Source organism: Myotis myotis, unplaced genomic scaffold, assembly GCF_014108235.1.
Source record: "Myotis myotis isolate mMyoMyo1 unplaced genomic scaffold, mMyoMyo1.p scaffold_m19_p_16, whole genome shotgun sequence".
Classification (NCBI taxonomy): domain Eukaryota; kingdom Metazoa; phylum Chordata; class Mammalia; order Chiroptera; family Vespertilionidae; genus Myotis; species Myotis myotis.
In genome coordinates, this window is record NW_023416320.1 from 6,491,653 (window position 1) to 6,508,458 (window position 16,806).

General features: G+C 38.6%; 1 protein-coding gene and 1 non-coding gene across 5 annotated transcripts in view; one reads left to right on the forward strand and one right to left on the reverse strand.

Moving 5' to 3' along the window:
- Window positions 1–8: 8 nt before the first annotated feature.
- The window catches only part of LRRC69 (leucine rich repeat containing 69), a 31,717-nt gene continuing 14,919 nt past the window's right edge, over window positions 9–16,806 (forward strand). For all 4 annotated transcript variants that reach the window (XM_036337683.1, XM_036337685.1, XM_036337684.1 and 1 more), the window contains exons 1-5: window positions 9–2,624; window positions 3,050–3,093; window positions 4,557–4,743; window positions 12,984–13,110; window positions 15,733–15,805. In XM_036337683.1, the coding sequence (XP_036193576.1) occupies window positions 3,065–3,093; window positions 4,557–4,743; window positions 12,984–13,110; window positions 15,733–15,805 (416 nt within the window). In that variant the 5' untranslated portion in view covers window positions 9–2,624; window positions 3,050–3,064. The remainder of the gene's footprint in view (window positions 2,625–3,049; window positions 3,094–4,556; window positions 4,744–12,983; window positions 13,111–15,732; window positions 15,806–16,806) is intronic.
- On the reverse strand, window positions 8,298–8,429 carry LOC118671034. Its single transcript, XR_004972567.1, has one exon. It is a non-coding gene; the product is annotated as a small nucleolar RNA SNORA51 (small nucleolar RNA).

Consider the following 16,806-nt stretch of genomic DNA (forward strand, 5'->3'; position numbering starts at 1 on the left):
GGCAACGAAAATAATTTTATGGTTGGGTCACAACATGAGGAACTGTATTTAAAGGGCCAGAAGGTTGAGAACCACTGCTTTAGATAAAAATCATTTTAGCTCTAACCTAAAACTGAAGTATTTAAAAAATGGTAGATGTTAATTTAAAAGCAGATATACTAATTTCGTTTGCTGTGTAATGATAATACAGTGGAAGTTTCATAAGCTTTCTTTTGCTTTAACTCAAAAAGTATGTCAGAATTCTGGAATGTGCTAAGTCAAGAATTTTATCGACTTAAATATGTTTACAACTTGTATAAAGCAAGAAAGAGTGTGTATAACTATAGCGAGCAGTATAGTTTTGTTCATATTATCTGTTTGCCAAAAGAAGAATAAAAGATGAATTCAGTAAACATTTGTTTAAATTGTTATTCGTTAACAACTTTATATTATAGAAATAGAGAAAACTCAGTTTGTTTTAGAATTATATCTAGCCTATCTAGTATATTGTCCTCACATATAATTGAAAATAATACAATAACATATTCTTGCATTTAAAAGATTTGGAATAAATATATTATGCCCCAAACAGAATGAGGGAAGTAGTGAAATAATAGCCATTTAAGGCATGGTTCTTGGAAATCAGGTTGGAATTTTGGAAATTTTAAAATAAAGAAGGTTTATTTAGGCCTTTGGGCAAGTGACTTGAATATTCTCAGACTGGTGGTTGTTGAAGAAAAGACAAATGAATAATTAGTGTGCAAGAATGTGAAGCAGTAAGAAGGAAGTTTGTGCAAATTAATGCTGGCACAGATTTGTTAATATATTGTCTTGGTACAAGTTGTCATGAACTAGGTAAAGGAGCCGATCAGTTGTTTTTTCTGAGAATTTAATTAGCAATTTTATACTGTTTTTGCTTATTGAACAAATGAGAGTGTTTTTTCTTCCTGTCAATTATGTTTTAATAGTTGATTCTTCTACTTTGCCTTGTTTAAAATAGTCTCTTTGCATCTTGTAGAAATAATAGAACTCGTGGGGTTTCTAATACTTTTTTCAAGGTAAGGTTTAGGAAGCAAACAAAGTTCTTGTCCTTTCCCCCATTGTTTTTCCCTTCTACTTGAAGGCCTTTGAGCTGCCATTCAAAGTTGAATATTTCACCCAACCTGCTTCATCTAGCTTACTGTCCTCCTGTCTTCAGCTTAAATAGCACTTACCTTGGCAAGCTACCCAGAATCCTGCCACCCAGGTGGGTAGGAACCCCACTTAATGCATATTTCTAATGACTACTCACTTGAAATTAGCTATTGTATTTAGTTTGTTATTGTTGCTTATTATTGCTGTTATCTTCTCCTACTCTTTAAATGCTTAGAAATAACTTGCTCACTATTACAATATTCAGCACATTGCCTGGCCTACATAGTAAGTGCTTAATAAGTGTTGACAGAGTTAAGATCAGTTGAAAGAATAGTATATGACTAAGGAATTGTCATTGGGTTAATGGACTATTAGGAGAAGTGAGAGATACTGACATAATAGTGTTTCTTCATAAAAGGGCTGCTTTCTAATTTACCTTGCCTTTGGGTGAATTCTTAAAACTTTTGGTCTTTTGTGGAATGGAAGTCAAGAGAGCTTTCTTTTTTCTTAACTTCTGATAGTGTGTTACGGTTAATTTATACCTTCATGTGTCAGTTAGGACAATTTGATTTTAATGAATCTGTTAAATATAAAGGTCCTTTAAAATAAGTGTACATACTAAAAATATATTAAAAAGGTTGTTAATATACTTACCATGAAGTTTATAGTTGTCTTATTTCATTATAATGGTATGACTGTATGTCTTATTGAAACTCACTGCCTTTCTACAAGATTGCTCAATATATCAATTCTTAAAACAGGGATGACTTATAACCCTCCTGATTTTTCTTCTTTCACTCTTGTCTTGACAAAAGGAAACACCTATTAATGTTTGTAATCTTTACAAATACAGTATCAACATGGGGATTAATGAGAGCCTGAATGCATGAGTTTGATGAGCAAAAATAACGACCTTGTCTTAACTTACTGTTTTTAAAACAGGCTTTTCTCCCCCCCATAAAGTCAGAAAGGCTTTACACACCTACCTCAGAGTGTTTCTCCACAGTGACACTATTGGCTTTGTGAGCTGGGCAATTCCTTGTTGTGGAGGCTTCTGCGTATTATAAGATGGCCAACAGCATTTCTGGTCTGTACCAGCTCAGTGCCAGCAGCAGATGTGCGGGGGGGATAGCTCCACACATTGCTATTCATTTAACCCTGTGGTTTTGAACTATTTATCTTCAACCAGTACCTGTGTTTTAGCCTCCACTACTCCAATGAATCTGCTTCTAAAACTAGTACCAGTGACCACTTACCTGTCCTTATCTTCTTTCTGCTGCATTTCACAGTAGACTGCTCCTTGGAATTCTCTGACTTTTCATAACACGCCTTACTGGTTCCTCCTTCTTAGTCTCAGTCATTGTTCTGGGCTGTGCCTCTTCCTCTTTCTTTCAGGTTGTTACCCTGGATCGTCTTTTCCTCACTCTACACCAGAGCTTCCCAATGAGAGGACTGAGTGTGTCCCAGAGGTGTATTTTACTTGGACCATTAAGTGATTTAAAGAAAAAAAGGTCAGTCAGTTGGTAGTGTTTAAGAACTGGAAGATTTCACTTAAAAGCCATATTTCTGGGTTTTTTAAAAAAATTAGAACGGTCAGCACCACAGGGCCAGGACTTGGTCTTGTCACCATTCACCACTTCAGGCTTTAGACAGGGCATGCACATTTTCTGTTCATCTCCCACCACTCCTACCTGGCCTGCTAACTTCCATTCCATGCCTCGGGTAAGAATGCCCATTTCCCGAGCCAAAGTATTGTTTGGCATCTTCTTCTACCACTCCCCTTTCTATTTCTCTTTTGCTTTCATTCTGTCCTTCATTAGACTTTGTAGATGATTAGTTATCTTATTGGACCTGGCTTTACCTCACTGTTCTATTTTTTCACTGTGTATTTCTACTTTTAATTTAATTATTCTGTTTTCTTGTTTACTTTTTGCAGAAGCTTCAAAAAACGATGTGTGATGTATATGCATCTGTGCATGTGTAAGTAGAATCTCAGAGGTTCATCCAACCTAGTAGTAATCAAATATTGGCCTGGAAGTTGAAACCATTGGCAAAATAAGAAAATTTAAGTGCTTTTACTTGCCAAAAGTAAGAGTTGGTAGCTGTATTTTTCATAGATTGCTTCCTGTTTTAAAGTCTGTGAACCCCTAAAGTATTTCTAATCTCACGACCAACTGAGAATTCTTTGTAAAACGTCTCTGACAGATGTCACCTAGCCCCTCATACTGAGAGTGCACTCAGGTATCTAAGCAGATGAAGTAGTGATTAATAACAAGATAGAGTATGCAGGTGGCTGTAGGGAGACAAGGCTTTGGCACAGAAGGCATATGTTAGCACCTTGTATTAGTCCCGAGAATAGAGTTATGCTTTCATGCTTGAGATTTGTTAACAAAACAGCAATCTGAATTTAAATGTCTATGTGAGGTTGTACAAAAGAAAACATAATTACTGTTATGTAATGAGCATTTACTGTGCTAAGCAGTGTGCTAAATGCTTTACATAAGCAAGCTTATTCCTCACAGAAGGCAGGGGTTGGTATAGTCATTCCTGTTTTATAGCTAATGGGAATGAGACTCAAAGAGGTTGAGAATGAATAACTTACTAAGCCCATAGGGTTATTAAGTGGTGAAGCTGCCCCTAGAAGGTGGGTCTTTGAGGATCCAAAGCACTTTAAATCAAAACTTCCATTTCCAAATATAAAAAGAAAACCAAGAAAAACACAATATTCTTCTTTATTACAGGAGGGAATTTCTACAGATTTCTAATACATGAAGTAACTGCTCATGTTTGAAAACATTTACCACAAGTCAGAGCCAATTTAATCACAAAATAAGCTTGCCAAATAAAAGTCTAAAGGTGAAGCCAAGGGCTTGAATAGAAAACCCTTTGTTAAATTCTGGATATATGGGAACAGATAACTTGTCTTTTTAGTTCATAGGCCTTCAGATCAAGATACCTGGTAAATGCTGCATTTTTTCCTTGATCAATTTTCAGACTTATGAATTGGTTCCCTAGAGAGCCCCACTGTAATCAGTGAGTTTCTTTTCTTTTAAAACTACCATTATGAATCCTTACATGTTCATGGACCAGGCCACTGTCGATTATTTTTTCTGATCCTCAAATTTTCTGGTTTTAGACCAGTGATGTTCCTTATAAGTTGGTGCTAATGTTCTTGGATCTGCTTAGTCTTCAATTACTTCCATGTCTCTGGCATAAGATATCCTCAGCTCATCTTGTACATTTTCTACCCCAAGCCTGGAATCAGCTATTTCCCCTCCCTACCTCTTACTCAGGAAACTGCCTGATGCCTCCCACCTACTGCATGATAGATCTCAGAATGTTTTTTGTTTCCATGACACAACCATTCTGCAATTAGAGATTGTAAAGGTACCAAATAAGGAACTTAACCCCTAATGTGTACATTATCCTGTTTCTATCTCCAGCTTCATGGAAGAAAAGTTGTTCCTTAGAGCAGTAAAGGGTGGTAAAAACACTAAGATCATTACCTTGAATGGGAAGAAGATGACAAAGATACCCTCTACAATAGGAAACCTGCCTGGCCTGAAGGTTCTAAACCTTCAGAAAAACCTAGTCTCCAAGGTGTGCTCAGAGTTAAGCACCTTGACCCAGGTGAGGAAGAGTTCATCTTTTTGGATTAAGGATCAAAGAGGTGAGAGAACAGTTGGCTTTGATATGTAGAGATTTGGTTTCTTGAACACTTCCTGTGGATCCTTGTTAGAGAGGTGCCTGGACGTGTTCTCCCTTAGGAATTCTATGTGATAGGGGAAGAAGTAGTTTCATTTTGTTCATGTTCTCTTTGGAGCACATCTGAACTCAGGATTAGGTCTCTGCCATACTCATCTTTCTGGAGGGTGTCTTCTGGAAAGGCTTGGGAGTCTAGATCTAATTGTCTACCTTGGGGGCTCCATCTGGAAGTGCACTTGAGGATCCCTGAAATGCTGTGCATCCTGGGGACTCTCGAGGCTTTTGCCTACAGAATGAAGAGACATTTGGGGTATAGGAAGGAGGTTCCTTTTTAGTTTCCTACAGCAGGCTGAAATTTTTTATAAAGTATTTGTATTGATTTTAGAGAGGAAGAGAGAAGGGGAGATAGAAATATCAGTGATGAGAGAATCATTCATTGGCTGCCTCCCACACACCTCCCTGGGAATCAAGCCTAAAACCTAGGCATATGCCCTGACCAGGAATTGAACCAGGGACCTCTGGGTTCATGGTTTGATGTTCAACCATTGAACCACACTGACTGATACAGCAGGCTGAACTTTGAAATGGAGTGTTGTCAGGGAATGGGAAGGAGGGACATTCGTTTCTTTTGAAGTAGTTTCAAATCAGTTATATTCATTTTTAAAAGTAAAATATGATTTCTTATTTAAGGGCTGAGCTGAGCCAGCTCTCTACTTAAGGCAATGATATTGTTCAGCTGTTCATGAACTCATAATTTTTCTTATATATCGTCTCTAAGGTTGTGGAATTTTTAAAAAAATTTCCTGTATAATGGGAGTTCTAGAACCATCCTATATAATAAAGAGCTAGTATGCTAATTAGACTGGATGGCAGAATGACCTTCCAGAACGACCTTCCAGAAGACCAGTGGGTGGGGGACAGGGCTGCAAGGCAGCTGGGGCCACGAGGGCCTACTCTTGCACGGGTTTCGTGCATCGAGCATCTAGTCTTGAATAAAAACTGCTGGAAACACTCGAAAGATGAATATAGATTACTAGTATTTACACAGTTGAGAAATACTGCTCAGTCATTTTCACATTTGCTAATCAAAGAGCAGACGAGGGGTTAAGAAGATAGAAAGTTACACCCTAGCTGGTTTGGCTCAGTGGGTAGAGTGTCGGCCCATGAACAGAAGGGTCCCAGGTTCGATTCTGGTCGAGGGCACATACTTCGGTTGTAGGCTCAATCCTCCTATGTTAGGCAACCAATCAATGTGTCTCTCTCACGTTGATGTTTCTCTCTCTCTGTGTCTCTCCCCTTCCCTTCCACTCTCTCTAAAAATCAGTGGACAAAATATCCTCGGGTGAGGATTAACCAAAAAATAAAAAATAAAATAAAGTAGTACATTGTGGTTTAAAAGAAAGAAAGTTTAGAAAGCTGCAAAGAGCCCTGAATGTGAATTTGGAGTCTTGGGCACCTTAACTGGGTTAGCCACTTACAGGTAAATATAAGACACTTAATCTCTTTCTGCCTTTCTGCCTCAATTCTGCCTTCATTTAATGAATCCAAACATAAGATTGAGCACCATTTGTGTCTCAGGCACTAGGAACTAGTAACTCATCAACAAACAGAACATGAAAATCCCTGCCTTCATGGAGCTTAAGTCCTTAAGTTCTAATCAGATGAGATATAAGAAACAAATAAAACAAATAGGATATGAGAAAGTGATTAGTGCTAAAGAGAAAAATAAAGCAGAGAAAGTGGGCAGGGCATGTTGTGGCATTTGGCCGAAATACTGATGAATGACCTCTGTTGCACAGTGTCCTTGTCTTTGTAACTTGGTGATTTGTATGTCATAGTTCAAAGATACAAGAATTCTTATTCTAACAGTCCTATATAATAAAAGGTTCATATGCAAATCGACTGAACAGCAGAATGACCGGTCGGTATGACGTGCACTAACCAACAGGGGGCAGACACTCAATGCAGGAGCTGTCCCCTGGTGGTCAGTGCGCTCCCACAGGGGGAGCACCGCTCAGCCAGAAGCCCTGAGTCTCTCCTGCCTCTGCAGCAATGCTAAGGATGTCTGACTGCCGCTTAGGCCCGCTTCACGTGGGGGGTAGGGGGCGGGGATCTGGCCTAAGCCGTCAGTCGGACATCCCCTGAGGGCTCCTGGACTGCAAGAGGGTTCAGGCGAGGCTGAGAGACCCCTCTCCCCCCAAGAGCACGAATTTTGTGCATCGGGCCTCTAGTTTCCTATAAAATCCCTAAATGGATTCTTGAAATGTTACTTTGAACTCTTGCCTGTGTTGCTACAGGCCATACTCTTTGTTAATAATGATATTTTGCTACCACTTTTTATATATATACTATGCTTGCCTTTTGGACTAATATTTCTTTTGTCATTGGAGGAAGTCCAGTTGGCCCCAATATACTGATCTTGGCCATATTTTGCATAGAATGCACCATTCATATTGTCTTGATATTTTTAAGTTCCTAAAACAAAAATGATACTTTTATGTTTCTGCACTCACAAAGTGGTATACAATAGAATAACATCATCAACCATTTAGTGAGAGCTGTCACAATGCTAAGAACTCCGTTCATTTTTAAGGAAGTTATTACCCTCATATTGTTAGTAAAACTTATGGTTCAGGAATAGATTAAGCCACTTGTCAAGGTCACTCAATCAGGGCCTACATCTATAACATGAGGTTACGTTCAGCTCTATTATTTTATTCTATACACTTAGTGTGTGATTTACAAGGGTTTGTTTTTCAATTTATAGTACCTAAAAACAAAACTGTGTTGCCTAAAGATGGCAGGTTTGAACACTACATGAATTATCCCCACCTTTTATTTGTTTACATAGCCATTCTTTTAACAAATTAATCTTTTTGTGTCTATGCTGATTCTGAGGATACAGGTGTGAAAAAAAACAACTGTCTTCATATTTGGGGATTTAATTAAATGTTAATATATATAAAGCTCAATGCCTGGCACATAGAAACTTTTCAGTAAATTATTGTTGCTATTATGACTAGTGTATGAATGTATTATGTGTATGTATGTGCTTATTTATGATCATTCTTTTTTTATTGATTAGAGAGAGAGAGAGAAACATTAATGTGAGAGAGAAATTTCAATTGGTTGCCTCTCGCATGTGCCCTAACCAGGGATTGAATCCTCAACTGGGTATATGCCCTGATGGGGAATCAAACCCACCATTTTTTGGTATACAGGTTGATGCTCTGGCCAAGTGAGCCACACAGGCTAGCAGTGGTCGGCAAACTGCGGCTCGCGAGCCACATGCGGCTCTTTGGCCCCTTGAGTGTGGCTCTTCCACAAAATACCGACTTCTGTGCATGGGCCATGAAGTTTCAATCGCACTGTACGTGCGCGCCCGCACGTGGTATTTTGTGGGAGAGCCACACTCAAGGAGCCAAAGAGCCGCATGTGGCTCACGAGCTGCAGTTTTTTGTTTTGTTTTTTGTTTTTCTCAATGTCTCCCCATTCACAATACAGACCAGGCAAAGAGCCTGAGCTGAGGTGTATATGGGGTAAGTTTACTCTGCCTCCTATTTCTGTACAGTCAGTGTAAGAACACAGCCTGTGGTAAGCACCAGGAGGCCACGAGCTGCAGTTTGCCAACCACTGGGCTAGGGTTATATGATGGTTCTGAGCAATAGAAAATTCTTTTCAAAAATATACAGCACATTGCTGTAGAGTGTGTAGTGTAGAAGTTAGGAGTATAGGCCATAGTGTGAAGGTATGTTATTTCACCATATATGGTAGCCTGGACCCCAGAACCTTTTCTGTAAAATCAAGGGTATTGAGATCCACATGAGACAGTGTATAAGGCTGCTTTGTCCACATTAAATACTATTTAAATGTTAGTGTTGTCATTAGTAAACCAATCAATACATTTTCTTCCCAAACTTCTTATCCTCTTCTCTCGTACTTATAGAAAGATTGCTACACATTAAACCTAGGTTTCTTTTTTTTTCTTTTTCTTTTTTGTTTAATGCTGAAAGCGGCTTTTTAATGTATAATAAAAGATCTAAGTACAGAAGTCAGATTTCTCTTCCTATGAGAAAAACATTAAAATACAAAACAGCATCCCAGAGGCAATAAATGTTACTGTGCTAAACATACAAATTAAGGCTTTACCTTAGTACATAACTAAACCTAGATTTCATTATCCAAAGGCATCAGTGGACACTGAGATGCTTATCTCACATCCAGGATGTAAGAGAACACACATATTTATTTCAAGGCAGGCCACAAATAGATTATAACTTAGAGGTATGAGTGGGCCAATGCAATCAGGTAAATCAAATTTAGGAAGAGTTGGGATAGACATTACTTAAGGCAAGTATACAAAGATGTCAAAAAGGCTACAGAGAGGTTGAAAATATTTAAGGAAATACTGGGTAAAGAAAATCCTTGTCAGCTGATTATTTGGGCAGCTGTTTATATGTAATCCAACAGGATTGAACAAAGGGAATTTAAATGATAGCACATCCCATTTTATTGCATTCTTCAGCTATGTAATACTATAATTGGGCAGTGATGACTACTACTCTGAGAGTGATTGCAATGAGATATGGCTGAAAAGTTGCATCTAAAAGGAATTTTGAGAATAGAATTTGTTGACTGATTGAATGTAGGTGGAGAAAAAGAAGTCTTAGGTGATATCAAAGTGGGGCTACCATAGGATTACAAGAATGATGGGTGCGTTAACCAAAGTGCAGATGGGAAAAACAGAGCTAGGGTGTCCAGTTTTAGACTTTGAATTTAAAGTGACATCATCACATTCACTTGAGATGTCTTTTGAGCCCAAACCATCACGATGCAGTTTCTGCAGGGATAACTGCATTTAACTTAAGAAAATAACTTCACTGTGTAAGTCTTGGATGTGAGTGATCTCCTTGACTGTTAACTTAGCAGGTTTTGTTGTCACAGACAAAATTAATTATGTACCAACAATGTGCTCTGCTGATCAAAGAGTGGATGCCAGGTTAGGCGGCATTAATATAAGTATAGTCATTTGCCTGAGAAAGATTCTGTGGTCTCACCAGCATCTATACTGAGACCACATTCCCTTGTCTCAGCCAAGGCACCATGTTTTCTTACAAAAATTAGAGAGTGGCCAGGATGGTGAGGGGTATGCAAATTATGTCCTGAGGAAATTGGTTAAGGAAGAATGGAACACATTTAGGGGAAATATAATAGCAATCTTTAACATTTTTGAAGACTGCTATATTTTTATTATTGCTGTGGGGAAAATTGGGTAGAAGTTTCAGAGAGCCTAAATATAGAAAAATAAATAAAAATTTCTAGCAAAATAAAAAAGCTACCCATTATTGTGTCATGAGGAAGATATATAATTGCCCATTTGCATTTTATATGATACACTAGATGACTTTTAAAAGTTCATTGTTCTCTGCATTATGGGTCCATTGCTATTTAGTAGCAATGGTGTATTTCAATTTATAGCAATATGCCACATTCAAGGAATAGAAGAGTTACATTCTGAAAACACCAGCAGAACTTCATTCTATATACAATTATTGAAGTAATGTAAGTTTTAAATTTACCCCAGTAGTTGTCTCTTATATGACTAAAGTCTTCCCTTGGGGACTGCCCATAACCATAGAGAGTGTTACTAATGCAATACTGTCGTGCTCGTTCTGGATGCTTGCTATTTCTGAAAGCCTTGTGAGTAAAACATCATTTAGAGTAGCCTTGCCAAGGCATCCCACTGCCTTCCTGCAGACATCACCTCCTCAGAGAGGTCTTCCCTAATGACAGCCAGAGTTACTTTCCATGCCATTATCCTATTTTCTTTCCCTTTTATGTAGCACTTAGCAGTAACAGAAATTATTTGTGTACTTACTTGTTGTCTGTCTTATTTCCCAATGTATAAGCACTATGAGAGAGGGAATCTTATGTGTCTTTTTTACTGTAGTATAGAGAATAGTACAAGGTACATAGTACACATATAACAAATACGATTAAAGTAATGGAACATTTAGATTGGGTCTTGAGGTATTTCTCAAAGGCAACTCATTTCTTTGCTAAAGTGTCTTTGGACCTTTCTGTATAGTTTATGTAATCTATGCTGGAGCTCTGACTTATTTGCCACGGTGACAGAGGATAACCACCTGGTCTTTCAGATACCTTTAGGACTTTGAAGGTCATCAATGAATCTTTTTTTTTAGTGATCTTATTCCATCAAGAATCATCCAGTTCCATGGACTTCATCTTAGTTTTAACTTTGAAATCCTTTAAATGTTGAGGTTATCAGTTGAACCCTGTTCATCATCTAATATCATATTCTTGGTGGTGGTGCTCAGAATTTCACATGGTAGCCTTTTCTAGCCAAAGCCATATAGTTAACTAGAGGCCTAGTGCACGAAATTTGTGCACTCGGGGCGGGGGGAGGGGGGAGGGGTCCCTCAGCCCGGCCTGCACCCTCTCGCAGTCAGTCTGGGAGCCCTCGGGGGATGTCCAACTGTCAGCTTAGGCCCGCTTCCTGTGGGAAGCGGGCCTAAGCCAGCAGTCGGACATCCTTAGCGCTATTGAGAAGGTGGGAGAGGCTCCCACAATCGCCACTGCACTCGCCAGCCATGAGCCCAGCTTCTGGCTGAGCAGTGCTCCCTCTATGGGAGCACACTGACCACCAGGGGGCAGATGCTGCATTGAGTGTCTTCCCCCTAGTGGTCAGTGTGTGTCATAACAACTGGTTGTTTCATCATTCAGTTGATTTGCATATTAGCCTTTTCTTATATAGGATGTGTAATCCAGATAAGTGCCTTTTCTTGGGTTATCTATCTACTTTGTATAATCTTGAGAGCTAACTGTTGACTGTCAGCTATCCTAGTATATTTCCCAAGATTGATCTTCAAAATTACATTTCATCAAACTTCTTACATCTCCTCCTCTCAGCGGACTTTGGTCCACATTTCATTGAAGAACTGACACTATCAGTCAGGAGCTCCCTTATCTTTCCATCACCAAATCGATCCAGTGTTCTGATCTGCACACACCTTTTTTCTACCTTCCTTCTTACTCCCTGGATGAAAAGGTCCTGCTTGCAACTTGGATCCTATCCTCTTAAAATCTAAAGGATTTTGATTTCTGCAAGTATCCCTCTCCTTGTATTAGTAGTTACTCATTCTCTACAGGTTTATGTCCATCAGCATATAATAAACTGAAATGTATGTTATTTTAGGGAAAAACAAACCCTCCAGCTGCCTAATTTTCCAGTGTCCTTTTATAGCAAAAGTTCTTCAAATAATTGTCTTTGCTTTCTCACATTTTCTTGACAGCACACCTCAAGCAGAGTTTCCTTTCCAACACTTCTCTCCTGTTGTCAAGGTCACTATTGCGGTTCACATTGCTAATTCCAATGGTTATTTCTTTGTTTTTATTTTACTTAACTTTTCTCTAGGATTTGATCCACAGTTACCTTCTTAAAATAGCTGCCTTTTCTTTTCTCTTGGCTTCTGTGACACTATATATCTCTGAGAGCCTGAGTCATAGATTTTTATAATTAATTGAGGCTACACTATCAGGAGAAACCCATAAGGGGGCGAAGGAAGCAGAGTAGAGCAGAGCAGGAAAAGGATCTAGGGCTAGGCAAAGATGTCGCCCAAGCCATCCTCATCGCCCGCCTGGCCCACTGCAGTCATGCCTGTTATCCTTGTACTCGCCTCTTGCTCCACCTGAATTTAATGCTTCATTTGGGAGTCGTATGACAGGAGAACCTCAGATCTTTGGCAATATTTCTGACTTCAGGAAATTAGCTCCTTTGTTGATTTCTTATAATGGGTTTGAGTCTATAGGTCACAATGCTAGGGTATTCTCGAGCTGTTCAAGTGAGTTATAAATGAGCCATTAACTGCATTTTTAAATACCCTTGGAATGGTTTGCAATACAATTTTATTAAAGTGCTTTAATTGAAAATTAAAGTGTGCTTTAATTAGCATAAAGTGTTTGAACACGAACTAAAATGAACTTTATTTATAAAAATCATTTTAGATATGTGTAAAAGGATTGTTTGTGATCATGCTGAAGTTTTCATAGGTAATGTCCATCTCAGCAAAGGGACTTAATTATTTCTTTTTTCTCATTTGAAGGTAGGTAATGTCTGAGTCCATTAAATCTCTATATGTTTGCAGTTGACAGTACTAAATCTGGGAAACAACCTTTTAGAAGAAGTTCCAGAAGAGGTGAAATACCTCACATCCCTGAAGAATCTCCATTTATTTGGAAATAGAATTAATAGATTTGCTTCTGGAGCATGTGGTAAGTTAGTCAAAGAAAAGCAGTATTATAGTCTCAAAATTAATCCCCTTATATTTAGAACTGAATTCCCTTATATTTAACAATTTAGATGAAAAAGGAACTTTACATGTTTTGTTTTTGGGGGGAGATATTTACATGCTACTCTTGAAATTCTGGGGACTTTTTTTTTCAGCTATTGTAGTATATTCCTTTAGATGTAGACCTAAGAAAATAAGCAAGCATTAGTGTAGTGAATTTTCATGTCTGTTTGTACTCTTGAATCTATGGGCCCTTTCTTTGTGCCAGAGTAAAAACTAGTGGAAAATCAAATCAAGGAAAGCTTTCCACAGCTCTCCTTTTCCTTTATACTTTTTATTTTGTCTCAGATACTAAGTCACAGTCTTTGATCAAGATAATAGGTTTAGCCCTGGCAGGTGTGGCTCAGGGGTTAGAGTGTTGGCCTGTGCACCTGCCGGAAACCAATTCCAGCATGTTCAGCAGGGCTGACTCTGGGAATGGCTGATGTCATTCCCCAAACCTGAATAGGATACATTAAATTGATTGCTTGCTGCCAGACAGCCAAGGGCATCTTAATCTACATGTTATTGCCTCCTACTGGCCAAACACCTGAACAGCCGTAGGCTAATTCTTCCAATCTGACAGTGTCTCTGTATACGAAACCCTGACCCTTTGAAGTGTATATCTCTGCCTTGTCTTAGGACAAATTGTGTTAATAAAAAATGGGTCCTGAGACGAGGAGATCTGAGATCTTAGTTTCCTTTAAATTAGGCTCCTCTGACCCCCAAATGCCTTTCAAAATTATTTTTCATCTCTGGACTCCTATTTAATCTACGCACAGCCTTCTCCAGATTGCTGAACCCTTCTAGGTGCTGGAACAAGAACCCCGGCATGCGTCCATGGGTGTCAGGTTCAATTCCCAGTCAAAGGCATGTACCTGGGTTGCAGGTTCAATCTCCAGCCTCTGTTACGGCACATAAGGGAGGCAACTGATCTAATCTATGTGTCTCTCTCACATCGATGTTTCTCTTTCTCTCTCTCCATCTCTCTCTCTCTTTCTCTCTCAAATCAATAAAAACATATCCTCAGGTGAAGGTTAAAAAAAATTGGGACAAATACTTATCAATGTTCATGCACTTTATATATACAAAACCACATATTCAGCATTCTATTAACAGTTTACTTAGGAAGAAAACAGTTTACATAAGAAAAAATTCAGGGAATGGAAACAAGTAGACAACATTTTATTAACTATACTGAGGGAATAAATTTAAGTAAAATCTGATATATATAATATTAAACAATTTAATGCTAATGTAGATTTCTGTAAGGAAATTTTTCTTCTCATGTTGCCTTTAAATTATGTTTGTAAAATATATGTAATCTGTGTACACTGCCCCTAAATGTCTTTAGTTCCTGTATGTCTTAATTTTGGGGCTGTTGAACTTTGAAAATCCTATGTGATTGACATAAATTATGGTCTATATCAGATTATCATTATCCAACTGCATTGTTCAGCATGTATTACATGACCCTGTCCCCTGACCAGAGCAGACTGAATCAGGGTTACATGTGTATCCTAAGCTGGGTCAGTCATACACTCTGTGCTGGGGATTGTGATAAAATCTAAAACAATTTAATTGGCTTAAGTAATCATAAGATAGCGGTTGTAAATGGGTGGCTCATGAGCTGAATCTGAGTCACAAATAGGTTGGTTCTGTTTTGTCTGTGTTTTTCTTCTCTCTCTCTCTCTGTACTCCAATGCATTTATTTGTTTAAATTTAGCTTTATTGTTGAAAGTATTACATATAAGTTTGAATTTAGTGCCAAGATTTGCAGATCAAGAGAATTCACATAAAGGCTGGATTTCTGGACCTTTCTGTCTGTTTTGAAAAAGAAAGATTAGGCAAGACTGGAATCACCTTGCCACATGGCAGCAATTGCTAGGAGCTGGCTGAGTGGGAGTCCAACCTGCTCAGCTCTCAAGAAACTCATCATGGACAATCTCACAGAGGCACTGTGTAAATCTGAGTATGTGAATTCCAAAATCTTGGCAGCTGTAACATGTTATGATTTCACAATTTTGTAAGTGGGGCACAGGGCACAGAACCGTGGGCAGGAGAGGTGAGCCCCCCAAAGGAGCAGGTGTGCACAATGCCGAGAGATGGTGTTGTGTGCTTGGGTGGGCACACTTGCTGGGCCTGTTAGAGCTGAGTGCGGGATTCACAGATGCAGGGGGCATGGAGTGTTAGACTGATTTCCCACGGGGTGTTTTGTTGGGTAGATGAATGTCGTCCGTAAAGAAGAATCCTTGGACTTCATTCATTCCCTCCACAAATATTTATGTGTTCCAGTGCCTTTTGTAGAGCCTTTCTGGTTTGAGTTCCGTTAACTAGGCTATAACTTCTGTCCTCAGGCACCATGATTTAGCATAGTGAAATTTTGTGAGATAAATTCACCTTTTTTGTTTTTGAAGCGAGTTTAAGAAGTTATCTGTTATCAGCAACCCAAGAGCCATGGGCAAGACAAGAAATCAGAAGGAAAATCAAGTTATACAGAAAAATGGCTAAAAATTATAGCTAACATATATATATAACTAAAGTGTCTAAAATTATTTTCTAACAGATGGCTTGAAAAATTTGATCCTACTTAATCTGAACAACAATCAGCTCACATATATTCCTAAAGAAGTCAGCAGGTAATTTTGTTGATAGCAACATTTAGTTAACTCCCTACCCCATTACCGCCCACCCCTCCCCCCCCCCCCCAACCCACCAGGGCCCTCTGAAAACCTTATGCTGAGCTTCAAGCCCATGTGGGATTTGTACATAGCAAAGGGGCATCTGAAGGACGAGACAAGCCACCATTTGTAAGCAGATGATTCCTTAAACACCGCAGAAAAATGAAACAGCATGGCTTGGCAGTCTAAGTGTAAGAGCGGGGGTTCGAAACATACATTTCTAAGTGTTACTAACCTCCCAACTCCAGTTCTTAGAGGTTGCTCCACTACAGAACTGGTGATGGTAAATTTATTTCATGTGAGTATTGTAAATCATTTTCAGATTGATAGAAAAGGTATCATAAAAGTCTATTCTAATTCACTTGCCAATACTTCTAGCAAATGTATTGTTTCCCAGGTAAATTTTTTTTGCAGAGAAAGTAAGGTTTTAAGTCAGAGCAACTAGAAAAAAATTTTTGAAGCAATTTAATTTTTTAAGAAGAGGAATATCTATAGCAATGAAAATGCCAGTATTTGTCTGCTTGCTTATTTACTTAAATCTGAGTACGTGAATTCCAAAATCTTTGCAGCTGTAACATGTTATGATTTCACAATTTTGTAAGCTCTGTTTAAAGTACAAAAAAAATATTAAAAGGAACCGTATAAACCTATGGTGATATGTCAGAAAAGTGAAAGCAAGTAGAATTGGAAAATGGATAGGTCTACACTGTTTTACAGATGACTGTGGATTGTCAGTATTCTAGTTGTGCCTTAGATATAAGCTGAAGAGTTATAAGGCATGGTTCCAGGCAGAGTGAAAGTTCTTCACCTTCCTATACTTTTGTGTCTTCATCTGCAAAAGGAGGACAATAATAGTGCCTATTTCACATGGTTGGGGATTTTAAATATATTTTTTTATTATTGATAATATTACAGATGTCTCCCATTTCCGCTCCTTTCCCCCCTTCCTCCCTGGCCCG